The sequence below is a fragment of the Lathyrus oleraceus genome, chromosome 7 (assembly GCF_024323335.1).
Source record: "Lathyrus oleraceus cultivar Zhongwan6 chromosome 7, CAAS_Psat_ZW6_1.0, whole genome shotgun sequence".
NCBI classification, from domain to species: domain Eukaryota; kingdom Viridiplantae; phylum Streptophyta; class Magnoliopsida; order Fabales; family Fabaceae; genus Lathyrus; species Lathyrus oleraceus.
Window position 1 is genome coordinate 378,049,943 of NC_066585.1, and position 12,872 is coordinate 378,062,814.

General features: G+C 41.9%; 1 protein-coding gene across 1 annotated transcript; it reads left to right on the forward strand.

Annotated features, from left to right (window-relative positions):
* Nucleotides 1-2,749: 2,749 nt before the first annotated feature.
* Nucleotides 2,750-7,171, forward strand: LOC127103917 (uncharacterized). Its single transcript, XM_051041151.1, has 5 exons — nt 2,750-2,889; nt 3,202-3,258; nt 3,370-3,490; nt 6,374-6,994; nt 7,085-7,171. The coding sequence occupies exons 1-5, from the start codon at nt 2,750-2,752 to the stop codon at nt 7,169-7,171; spliced, it is 1,026 nt and encodes a 341-aa protein (XP_050897108.1).
* The last annotated feature ends 5,701 nt before the right edge of the window (nt 7,172-12,872 follow it).

Here is a 12,872-nt window from a genome sequence, read left to right on the forward strand (position 1 = left end):
GATATGAGATTTCTTCGCACTTAGACACGTCAAAAGTATAGGTCTTAGCTACGTATTTGTCTATTTTTTCTGGTTCGATAGAGTTTTTTCCATTTTACGGCTTCAAAACCTTACACGCATACGGAGGTTCGGGCTTAAGTTCTCCCACATTAACCTCACTCCTTTCGACTATATCTTCGTCGTCGAAAGAAACTACCTCAACTGAGATATAGGACACTTTTTCTTTCTTAAGATATCGACCCGCCTTAGACTTCTCAGCTTTCTGGCGTTCGATACGTCGAACTCTATCGGCCAATTGGGCCATATCTCTCAGATACTGAGTATTCAGTTTTTTCCTTATAGAACAATCTAGACCTCCAGCTGTCATCTCAACTAGTTGGTGTTCAGGGACTTGAGTAAAGCATCGTGCTTTCAGCAGTCTAAACCTGTCCATATACTGATCAATTGATTCAGTAACCTTTCGCTTAACGCTAGCTAGTTCCTTGAGGCTGATCTTTGATTCTCCCATGTAAACTTGTTCATGGAACAACCTCTAACCGTGTCCATGTTTGGATCGATTGTGGAGGTAACGTCGTGAACCATGTAAACGCGTTTTTTCGTAGAGAACTTGGGAAGTATTTTAACTTCAAATCTTCATTGCTCGCTATGTCTCCAGCCTCGGTCTGGCACCTGGCCACGTGTTCAACGATGGATTCTTCAGTATCCCCAACAAATTTAGTAAATTTAGCGACTTTCCATCCCATTGGTAATTCTGTCTATAAGACAAAATCTGGTAAAGGCAAAGAGTACATCGACCCCTAGAGGCAAGGACTTACTCCATTTCGCATTATGGTTGCATCGTGTCGAACTTGTCGAACCACATGGTCTGGATCCTGGTTACAGTTAACCAGTACTGCGGGGGCCTTTGTGGCACCCTTGGGATGTGCTAGAACTCCTGATATTCCTATTCAAAACTATCATCTGTCATCTCCTCTTGTCGAACCAGTGTTTCTGGTCGAGGAGGAGGCGTGGGATTCCGACGAACTTGGGTCCTTGGGGCTCCTAAAAAATCTCCAATCCTTGTCATCCGGGTTGCCAATTGATGATAACACTGCGTCGAATCCTGGATCAAAGGCCTCAATATAGTACCCATTTGCTGGATTAACATGTGTACCATTTAATGGTTGCTTTCGTCCATATGTTATCTCATAACGACAACAGAGCTTGACGTAAAAGTTGGGACTGATTGAGACATCAATCTGAAACCTGGGGGTCAACCAAATGGGGTTGCCAAAGGTCCAAACCCCTGGTAACGAGGGAATGGCGATGACGAGGTATCACTGTAAGTCGAACCGAGGTTATGCATATTTGCCATAAACTCCATCGGCATTCCCAACGTTCTGTGCATGGGAACCGTGTAACTGGGCATATGTTGCCCCATAGTTCCCATGGTTGTCGATGTCGGAGTTTGTGGCTGACACGACGTCAAAATTGGACCTACAAACGCTGTTGAAACCGTTGACGCCACACTAGAGCCGATGTCGGTGGCTTGGAGCGTCATTGTGTCTCCCGCCGAAGACGTTTCTTCGTGAGGTCTAGGAGACATCATTTTTCCACTGCGCAATTGCATACAACTTAACACTGTCACAATCCCACCGGGTGTGCCAATTTGTTGTTTGCTCAATAATCTCTAGCCTTCCTATAAGAGGGTTACTTGCAGAACTGACTAAAAAATCCTGGACTTAGTGTTTGAGTGTATGATTCTTTGGTAAATAATGTTCTTGAAAGGTTTAAAAAGTGTAGACGCAACTCTTAATGAGTCAGAAACATAGTAAAAAATAAGGTAAAAGTAAACGTATATACGATAAAGCAAGGAAGACAAAAGGTAAACTTTGTAAGATTAATTGACTTATAAATATAAAGTGGAGGCAAAATACATTTTTGTGACGAGAGTGACTTTTTTCTCGTAAACGCTTTGATACTTCAAGCTTTACCCTCACTACAAATGTTCAAATTGCCACCACTAGAATCTCACATAACATTGGCTTAAATACTAGCTAAAATTAACTGTCTGGAGGTTACAAAACCATCTCATGATGCCACACGTCGGTCCACTTCCCCCATCTTGGTGAATAACTGCCCACGATCTCCTTGAGTGTCCATGTTTTCCTTCACCGCCCAAAACCTTCGACTTCGACCGAGGCTTACAGGTGTCAATTTTCAGACTCGTCCACCATCCTGTCGAGGAGGCTCCGAAAGATCCCCTAGTCGAAGTTGGCCTTCTCCCTTAGCCAAAATTAGTTAGCTAACACCAACCCCCTTACCTGTAATCTCTGGCATTTTATTAGTTTTGATTTGAAAACTTCTTATCTTTGGGGTTTGTTCGTACTTTTCCCTTTTCCTTTGGAAACAATAAAAGCGCGGTGGCGACTCTGGTTTTATTGACGTCAAGTTTATCCATAGCTTGATGGTCATGAATTTACCACTACAAACTCGAGTCAAAAAAATGGGTGACTCAGAGTTAGTTATAAAATAGACCACAAAAGAGTACATGTGTGTTAAAGAGAATCTCATTATGTACTTCATAATATCCAGTCGATTGCTAAAAATATTGGAGATGGCTAATATTGGACACATACCTCGACTGGAAAATCAAGTGGCTAATGACTTAGCTCAAATTGCATCTGGGTATAAAATTTTAAAAGCAAGATTGCAAAAAGTCATCGAGGTTAGAGGAAGAGTTGTGTCGACCAAATTATCCCCATCATACATGGAAAAGACAAAGCTAGGATACGCTGATAAAGAAATCTTTAAAATATTGGCAATAGATAACCCGACAGACGGAGATTTGAGGAAACCAATAGTGGAATATTTACAAAATCCAATGGCGTCTGTCGATCGAAAAACCAGGTATCGAGCTTTAAGTTATTTTCTTTTGGGGATAGAATTGTTCAAAAAGACTCCTGATGGAGTGTTGCTTAAATGTCTTAGTGAGTCATACGCATATTTAGCACTTTCGACTGTCCATAATGGGGCATGTGGGGCGCACCAAGTTGGCCATAAGATGAAATGGCTCCTATTTTGCCAAGGGATGTATTGGCCCACCATACTGAAAGACTGCATTGAATTCACCAAAGGATGCCAAGAATGGCAGGTACATGCAGGCATACAACATGTCCCTGTGAGCGAATTGCACTCTATAGTCAAACCTTGGCCTTTTAGATGCTGGGCTTTGGATTTGATTGGGGAAATTCGACCATCATCATCTAAGAATCCGAGGTATATCTTGGTTGACATTGGTTATTTTACAAAATGGATCGAAGTTATACCTTTTCCAAATGTGGGAAAAGAAGATGTGATCGAATTTATCTAGAAACACATCATTTACAGATTTGGAATCCCAGAGACTGTCACAACAGATCAAGGATCAGTATTTACTAGTAGAAAGATGCAAGAATTAACTAAGGAAATGGGTTTCAAATTGTTAACGTCTATGTCATATTATGCTCAGGTGATCAATCACCATTTATAGTAAGTTTTCATTACTGATCCGACGCAAAACAGAGACATTTGATACACTGTGCAAGCATTTAAGGTACAATTCGAGTAGTTTTACTTTCGTTATGTTATTTACGCATTTTTAATCTTTATTATGTTTTACGTTGTTTATCATGATTTTATGCGTGGGATAGCTGTGATTTTGTCAGACAGATCCAGGTAGAAGAACCGGAGAACTCAGAACACGACAGTGCGAGAGTCCGGTACGAAAAAGAGCAGAAAATCCTAGTACAGGAGGCCTAACACGGCCACCCGTGTCACCTGACATGGGCCATGTCGGGGAAAGGGAAACAGAAGAAAAAAATAGTCGCCTGACACGGCCACTCGTGTCAGCTGACACGGGCCGTGTCAGGCAGAACTTCACCCCGTGTTGGGCATGCCATGGGCGTGTCAGGAGAACCAGTAGGCTGACACGGCCACCCGTGTCAGCTGACATGGGCCGTGTCAGCCCAAGCCCAATATTTCCAATTTTTCCAGGCTTTTCATTCTTCGGGCTTTGTGGAGACATCTTTGGACCTGTCCAACTGCTGCTGGGAACTTTCACTATAAAAAGAGGTCTTCTTCCAAAGGAGAAATCATCCTAGAGTACAGCAAACCACAGTATTGTGAAGCAATCAAGTATTACATAGATCAAGGCATTTGGAGAGCTGAAGAGATTCATGAGCGGGAGCGATTGAAGATCAAAGTCATCCAATTACTTGTAATGTGTAATTTTTATCTTGAATTGGTTTTAAAAAATATGAGTAGCTAAACCCCCCAATGCTAGGGGGGTGTCCCTGATTTAGAATTGTAATGAATTTGAGTTTACATTTGCATTTATAATATTTTGTTTACGGTAACCTTTTGATGTGTTTATTGCTTTCTCTTTCTGACCGATCAAGATTGATCTATGGTTATCACTTAGGCTGGACCGCCAGTGATAAGGTTTTCATCAGGTTACACTGCAGTAGATATCACCTAGGACTAGGGATACCCTGTATGAACCAGAGCATTCTTGATATTATACAGCTTAACTTCACCCTCATTGGCTATGGACATAGGAATGAGGGTAGATTGATTAAAGGTTTTCTCACCAAGGATTTGGGAGAAAATACCCTTGAGGACTGGTAGTAATTAATATTTGTTGATGCAATAGTAACTCAGAGTAATTACAAGGATAAATCATACACCTTCCCTGACATTGTTCCTTTTTCTCTATAAACCCTTATTTTCATATTTCTTTATTATTTTCTTTTTACACTCAAAAACCCAAATTAATACTTTTTGTTTAATTGAATGATAATTTAAACTCAATACTAACATGCAGTCCTTGAGATCGACATTCGGGGAATTTGCCCATTATTACTATAAAAGGCAAAATAGTACACTTGCTATTTTCCCGATTAAGTTTTTGGCGCCGTTGCCGGGGACTGCCAAAAATATAGAGTTTAAATTTTATTTCAATTAAAATTTTGTTGCTCTGCAATAAAATTATTTTTCTGTCATTTATATTGTACTAACCAGTGTATGTGAGGAAAACCCTCAGCTGAAAGTCCTTTTGACGCAGAGATCGAGAGAACCCTTCACAGAAGACGCTGAGAACAAAGAGTGGATTCTACAGAAGAAAGTACCTCGGATCAACCAGAAGTCAAGGAACCAATGACTGAAGTTCCTCCAATTCTACCTCCTCCACCTCCGGAGAGACTCCTTGGTGACTATGGAGGTGCAAACACACTGGGTGGTCGACTGACTATAGTTAACCAACCGGTGAACGTGACAAATTTTCAACTGCATCCTAGCACTATCAATCAATTGGAAAGAAAACCTTTCACCGGAAAGGTTAATGAAGATGCTAACAAACACCTGCAGAGATTTCTGACCATGAGCACCACCTTGAAATTTGATGGTCACACTGATGAAACAAAAAAATTAAGAATGTTCCCGTTCACTTTAACTGAAGATGCAGAAGAATGGTTCTATTCCCTCCCTGCCGGTAGTATCACTTGAAAATGAAGATGCTAACAAACACTTGCAAAGATTTCTGACCATGAGCACCACCTTGGAAATTGATGGTCACACTGATGAAACAAAAAAATTAAGAATGTTCCTGTTCACTTTAGCTGAAGATGCGGAAGAATGGTTCTATTCCCTCCCTGCCGGTAGTATCACTTCCTGGGAGGAGATGCAAACTGCATTCTTAAATGAGTATTTTCCAGCATCAGTATTCCTGAGAAAAAGGTATGAAATTTTGAATTTCAAACAGAAGGATGGTGAATCACTGGGAGACACCTACAAAAGATTCAAAAGGATCTTAGTCGCGTGTCCCACTCATAATATGGATCAGACAGAACAAATGCAGATGTTCGTTAATGGGCTGAAAATAAAGACAAAGCAGTTGATTGATACAGCAGCCGGTGGCTCAACAAATTTCTCAACAGCCACTGGTATCAAAAGGATTATTGAAGCAATAGTTGCGAATAAGCATCTAGAGCTATATGACTAGTGTACCAGTAAACCAAATAGGGTGATTGATCTAAAATTGGAGACAAATAAAATCTGTCTGGAAGACACTGTTGCTGCCGAAATAGACAAAAAGCTGAAAGCTATGAATATAGGTATCCAACAGATAACGCAGGTTCAACCAGTTCAGGAGAGCACTTGTGAAATCTGTAATGGACCTCATCACACTGTCTATTACTTTGCGACTCCCCAACAAATTGAAGAGATTAATTTCTTGAAGCAGAATAATACCTACTCTAACACTTACAACCCAGGTTGGAAGAATCATCCAAACTTCTCCTGGAAAGATCAGAGAGGGAATGTTCTGCAGCAAAGTACATGGCAATATCAAACTCAGTATCAGCAGCAACAACAACAACAGACACCTAAGAAGGCAGACTGGGAGATTGCCATTGAAAAGTTGGCAGCCTACAGTATACAGTTTCAAGAAGAAACAAGGACTAATAAAAAAAACACCACAACCTCCATCAAAAATCTTGAAGTTCAGATGGGACAGATAGCACAACAGTTAGCATCAAACTCTCAAGCCCCTGGAACCTTACCTAGTGGTACGGTAACAAACCCGCGGGAACATAACACTGTTAACGCTGTCACAACCCGAAGTGGAAAGTCAACCGAGGTAAATGATATAGAAAAGGATGGATTAATAGAGGTGGGTTTAGAAATCAAGGAAACAAAAGTCCAAGATGAAGAAGCAATACCACCTCCTGTCCCGGATAAGGAAAAGGCTCCTAAACCCATCATCAAACTTCCTTACCCTCCACGACAGAAGAAGAAGAATCAACATGAGAAGAACTTCGAGAAATTTCTGGAGATGTTCAAGAAACTCGAAATCAATATCCCTTTTTCTGAAGCATTGGAACAAATGCCAATATATGCCAAGTTCATGAAAGACATAATTTCCAAGAAGCGTTCCACTGATACTGAGCCGATCATCCTGACTGAAACATGCAGTGCTGTTCTCCAAGGCATGAAAATACCAGTGAAAAAGAAAGACAGGGGATGGGTTACTATTCCTTGCACTATTGGTGATCGAAAATTCAAGAAGGCTCTGATTGACTTGGGAGCGAGTGTAAGTTTGATGCCACTATCCATCTACAAGAAATTAGCCATCGGTTCTGTTCAAGATACTTGAATGACCCTTCAGTTTGCGGATCGCTCGGTTCGGCGACCCTATGGTATTGTGGAAGATGTTCTTGTAAAAATTGACAAGTTTGTCTTTCCGGTCGACTTCGTTATTTTGGAAATGCCGGAGGATGAGGAGATCCCTCTCATATTGGGAAGACCTTTTTTGGAAACAGGACGGTGTATGGTAGATATTGAGGAAGGAAATATGACCCTCAAGGTCTATGATGAAGAGTTAAAGATAAATGTGAGGAATACCATGCAATACAAAGATGATGTCGGCACAAGCAACACTATAGGGATAATCGATCAAGTAATTGCTCAAGAAAATGACCAGCAAAGACCCCGGGTACCTCTAAACCGGGTCTTAAGCTTGTCCATTTTTGAAAGTAATGAAGATGAAGAAGAATCTGAGGTGCTTGCTCTGATGGAAAAACAACCTGAATGGATTAGATCTAGACCACACCGGTGGGAAGATCTAAGACCACCACCATCCGATGTCATAGAAGAACCCAAAAAAGGGGTGAATCTGAAGCAGTTGCCTACAAACCTGAAGTATGTATTTCTAGATACTGAAGAAAAATGTCCAGCCATCATTAATGCTAGTCTACAGAGCGTCCAAGAGGAAGAACTCGTTCAAGTACTAAAAAAATACAAGGGTGCAATCGGATGGGAAATTGAGGACTTAAAAGGTATAAGCCCTACTGTTTGCATGCATAAGATCTTAATGGAAGATGACCACAAACCGGTAGTGCAACCGCAACGAAGACTTAACCCAGCCATGAAAGAAGTGGTACGCAAAGAGGTTGTTAAACTCTTGGATGCGGGCATAATTTACCCTATCTCCGATAGCTCTTGGGTAAGTCCAGTCCATGTGGTACCCAAAAAGGGGGGAACAACGGTAATAAAGAATGAAAAGAATGAGTTGATTCCAACCCGCACTATCACTGGTTGGAGAGTATGCATCGATTATAGAAGGCTAAACGTGGCAACAAGGAAGGATCACTTCCCGTTACCATTCATTGATCAAATGCTAGAAAGGTTAGCAGGGCACGATTACTATTGTTTCCTAGACGGTTATTCAGGATACAACCAGATAGCGGTTGCCCCTGAAGACCAAGAGAAGACTGTGTTCACATGCCCCTATGGTATTTTCACTTATAGAAGAATGCCATTTGGCTTGTGCAACGCACCGACCATATTTCAAAGGTGTATGACTTCTATTTTTGCTGACATGCTCGAAAAGCATATGGAAGTATTCATGGATGACTTCTCGGTTTTCGGTTCTTCATTTGATAACTGTTTGACTAACCTATCACTTGTTTTAGAAAGATGCCAGCAAACAAATTTGATCCTGAATTGGGAAAAATGTCACTTCATGGTTCGGGAAGGAATAGTATTGGGACACAAGATCTCCAACAAGGGTATCAAAGTGGATATAGCAAAAGTGGAGGTAATAGCAAACTTACCACCACCAATGAATGAAAAAGGCATCTGAAGCTTCTTACGACATGCGGGGTTCTACCGCAGGTTCATAAAAGATTTCTCCAAGATTGCCAAACCATTGACTAGTCTGCTGGTAAAAGATACCCCATTCTTATTTGACAAAGAATGCAGGAAAGCCTTCGAGACCTTGAAGAAGGAGCTGGTGTCAGCTCCCTGTATACGTGCGTTTTCGACGCCATGAGATTTGGTGTACATAATGACTTTTTCGACAAATGATGACATGGGATAAAACGATTTGGTTGATAAGTGTGGCTCGACACTTCGACAAATTGGAAGTTTTGATATTTCGACATGATATTTGCAGCTAGAAAAGTACTTTTGACAAGACATGGAAAACATTGCAGTATATTGATAATTCGACAAAAAGCCTGAAGGAAGACATCATTTCGACTTAAAGTGTAAATTTGAATTTAAAAAGTTGTAACGTTTGGCAGAAGACGCGTGGAAGCATCTGGCGAAAGGAAGAAAGCCATGTGTCACGGTTTTAGGATTTGGTCGTTAGTAACAGTTATGTTATTTGTTTATAAATAGGGTAGTTGTTATCAAAAAAGTGTGTGAAGAATTACTTGTACAAAATTCCTGAAAACGCTCAAAGTACCCGTGTGAGAGAAAAGAGTCATATTTGGAACATGTATGTGTAAACAAACACCAATTCCTTCAAAGTTTATTTTATAAAGTTTAAAGTTCTTTACAAATCTCTTTTATGTTTTCCAGTCATTTATCTTTCTGCACTTTCTCCTTTTCGACACTTTACATTTCGTCAGTTATTTTCCGCCATTTACTTTATCTTGTTAAGTTTACATCCACTTAACGTTTTAATCAACATATTTCGACGTAAAACACTTAGAGAACAAAAATTAAAGATATGAAAGTGGTTCTAGGCATCTCCAAGACCATCTAGATCTGCACATGTCCTAGGATTTGTGTGGTTGATCCTGCAAGTAACCCAATTCTACAAGTTTTGGTAAACCAGAGGTTGTTCGCCAAAATTCACAGCGAACAAATTGGCACGCCCAGTGGGACAGTGCAAAAAATCTAGAAATTTAGATAATCACTAATCAAAATTTGTTCTTCATTGTATGAGACTGAGAAGCGGTAAATTAGCCGTATCCGAAGTAGAAATACCTAAAAGAACAAGAGTAAGGAAAATGGCGAACCAGCCAAATAATCCAAACGAATCCATCCCAGTATCCAACCCTGCCCCTTCGACAGAAGGCAATATAGGATCGGTCCCTGTGTCAGAGGCTGTACCTTCGTCAACAGGGTCGATACCAGTGGTTTCGATGTCGCAAAACGCGCCTAGTTCGTCCTTCAGGGCACAACAAATGCCCGTTGGGACACCCCCTCCCGTGGGAAACACTCCTAGGCCTTTTGTAACAAATTTCACCTTGCCTCCGCCTGGTAGGGAACAACCCTTTGGAATGCCAACTTCGGTAATGGCAAATTTACACAACTCCCCGTTAATATATTCAGATTCGATGGCCAACGTGTCTTCACCCTTACAAGGGTCAGGATATGGTGGAAATATGAGTAGACTGAATCAACAACCACTTTACGTGCCGCCGATAACAAATAATTCGGCGCAAGTAATTAGACAGCAGATGGACGAGAGTAATCATGATATGATCCAAATGTTGACGCAACAAATGGGAGCGGTGTTTAACCCACTAATACAAAACACCACTCAAACAAACCAAGTGTTGGCAGCGCAGATGACGCGCATTGCTGATTTCTTTGGAGTCCCTCAAACTCGACACAGAGAACAAGTGATTCATAACCCAGTGGTAGCGGTCCAGGAAGACCCTACGATAAACCAGATACCGTTGGATAATCCTCAAACAAACGTCAGAAACCAAGAGGATGTAGTCGAACAGCCTCGTGTCGAAATCCCCATTCCACAAGAGCCTAGAAGGATAGTAATCCAGAGAGGCCAGGACGCGGATGCTGTATTGCAACAACGGATACGGTATAATAATCCTCCTGTCGAAAACAATTTGGCAGCCATGGTCGAAACGATAATGGCACAAAATGGGATGAACATGGGTTTACGAAGGCCTAGTTACGCATCCCCACTATCGGAATATATTCTGCAAGAAGAACTGCCACCAAGGTGGAAAGTCCCTAAGTTCACAAAGTTCTCAGGGGACACTAGTGAGTCTACTATAGAACATGTGGCACGTTATCTGATCGAGGCAAGGGAGATAGCCCGTAATGAAAATTTGAAAATAAAATATTTCCCTAGTTCCTTAACAAAAAACGCGTTTACTTGGTTTACATCTTTGCCTGCAAACTCAGTATACACGTGGACCTAATTAGAAAGGCTGTTCCATGAACAATTCTACATGGGACAAACAAAAATAAGTCTGAAAGAATTAGCCAGTGTCAAGAGAAAACACTCCGAACCAATAGATGATTATTTAAATAGGTTCAGATTGCTAAAGGCTAGATGTTTCACCCCAGTGCCAGAACATGAGTTGGTCGAAATGGCCGCAGGGGGACTAGACTATTCTATAAGGAAGAAACTAGATACCCAGTATCTGAGGGATATGGCACAATTAGCGGATAGAGTGAGACAGGTCGAAAGGTTAAGGGACGAAAAATTCAGGGCAAATAAGAATAAAAAAGAGAGGGTAGCCTACGTAGGGGTTCGCCAAGATGATGAGTTCGACGAAAACGAACCAAGTAGCTTCGACGAACAAGAGATTGACCTAGCAGAACTAAAGCAAGGGCCACCTTATTCGTGCAAAGTACTAACTCCGTCGAACGGAAACCCTGTCGAAACCAACGATAAGTTCCCCAAAAGGACTTATACGTTCGACATCACCAAATGTGACGAAATCTTCGATCTGTTGGTTAAAGATGGTCAATTAATAAAACCACCAGGCGCTAAAGAACCGCCTATGGAACAACAGAAAAAGAGAGGTTTTTGTAAATACCATAATTTTCTGGGCCATAAGACGTCTCGTTGTTTCCTTTTCAGGGATCTCGTTCAAAATGCTATCCGTGACGGAAGGCTGAAGTTTGGTGACAAACCAAAACAACAGATGAAGATCGATTCGAATCCCATGCAAGCAGTCGAAGCCCACTACGCTGAACCATCCGTCGTGAACATGGTGGAGGCCGAAGTTGCTCCTGATGGCAATTTGGAAATGGTGGAAGCCCCTGGAAGTTTCGACGCAAATGTCAACATGGTCGAGATTGCTGATGATCTCGCAAGCCAGAAAAGGATAGAAACTACTGAAGGTTTCGACAAGAAGGACGGTGACGATGCTGTCGAGAATGTGGAGTTTCGACAAGAGGAGAATTGGGACCGCTTGGGACAGCCAAGTGGGAAATATGATTATCTTGTGAAGTACGACGCGCCGGCAAGCTCCCAGATCGACATCAACACAATCCGACCAAGCGGTTGGGGAGATGCTTCTTCAGACAACGATGAAGAAACAGTCGACGAAATTAAGCATTCCCCTAATACGAAAGAGAGGGTTACTGAAGACCTCGTGATTGAAAACAAGGCTGCTGAAGGCCTTGATTCTAACAAAAAGAAGAAAGGTGATATCGCCACCTGCGTCAACACTATGGGGCCTTTCAGTAAAGAAGTCACAAAAATCAAAGCGGAAGCCGCTAACGGTCCTTCGAAGCCCGTGATCAGTGGGATTCTGCGTAGGACAATGGAAGACCCCAGAAGAAATTGGAACAAATGCTGTTGCAAACATGGTCCCAGGACCATATCTTGGTGCTGCTGCCCAGAGAAAGAGTTCGACCAGACACCAAAAGGCGTCGAAGGCGAAGAAGAGAGGCTCATTAGAAAGATGAACGAATTAAGCATCGCCGACGAACGAAATGTTGGGGTAAATATGGTGGAAATATCTCAGAAGGACCAGGTCGAAGAGGGCGAAGATCGTCGTCGGAAAGAACACCAAAGGCTGGCGTATCCTAGAGAGGAGGAAAACTTAATGGAATTCATCAAGAGGTGCCAAAGGATGAAAACCGAAGTGATGTTGTGCCCACGCTGCAGCGCAGTCTTCGACAGGAAGGTAGCAACCAACCTGGAAGCGGTGGATAAGACCAAGAGGAAAGAGAATTGGGGAACAGTGAGATATGACCCAAGGAGAAGTGATCACCACCAGTGGAGGCACGGAGAGAGACGCCAGAACACCTATAAACCATCTGACAAAGCAACGGACGACAAATGGGTTCAACCCATT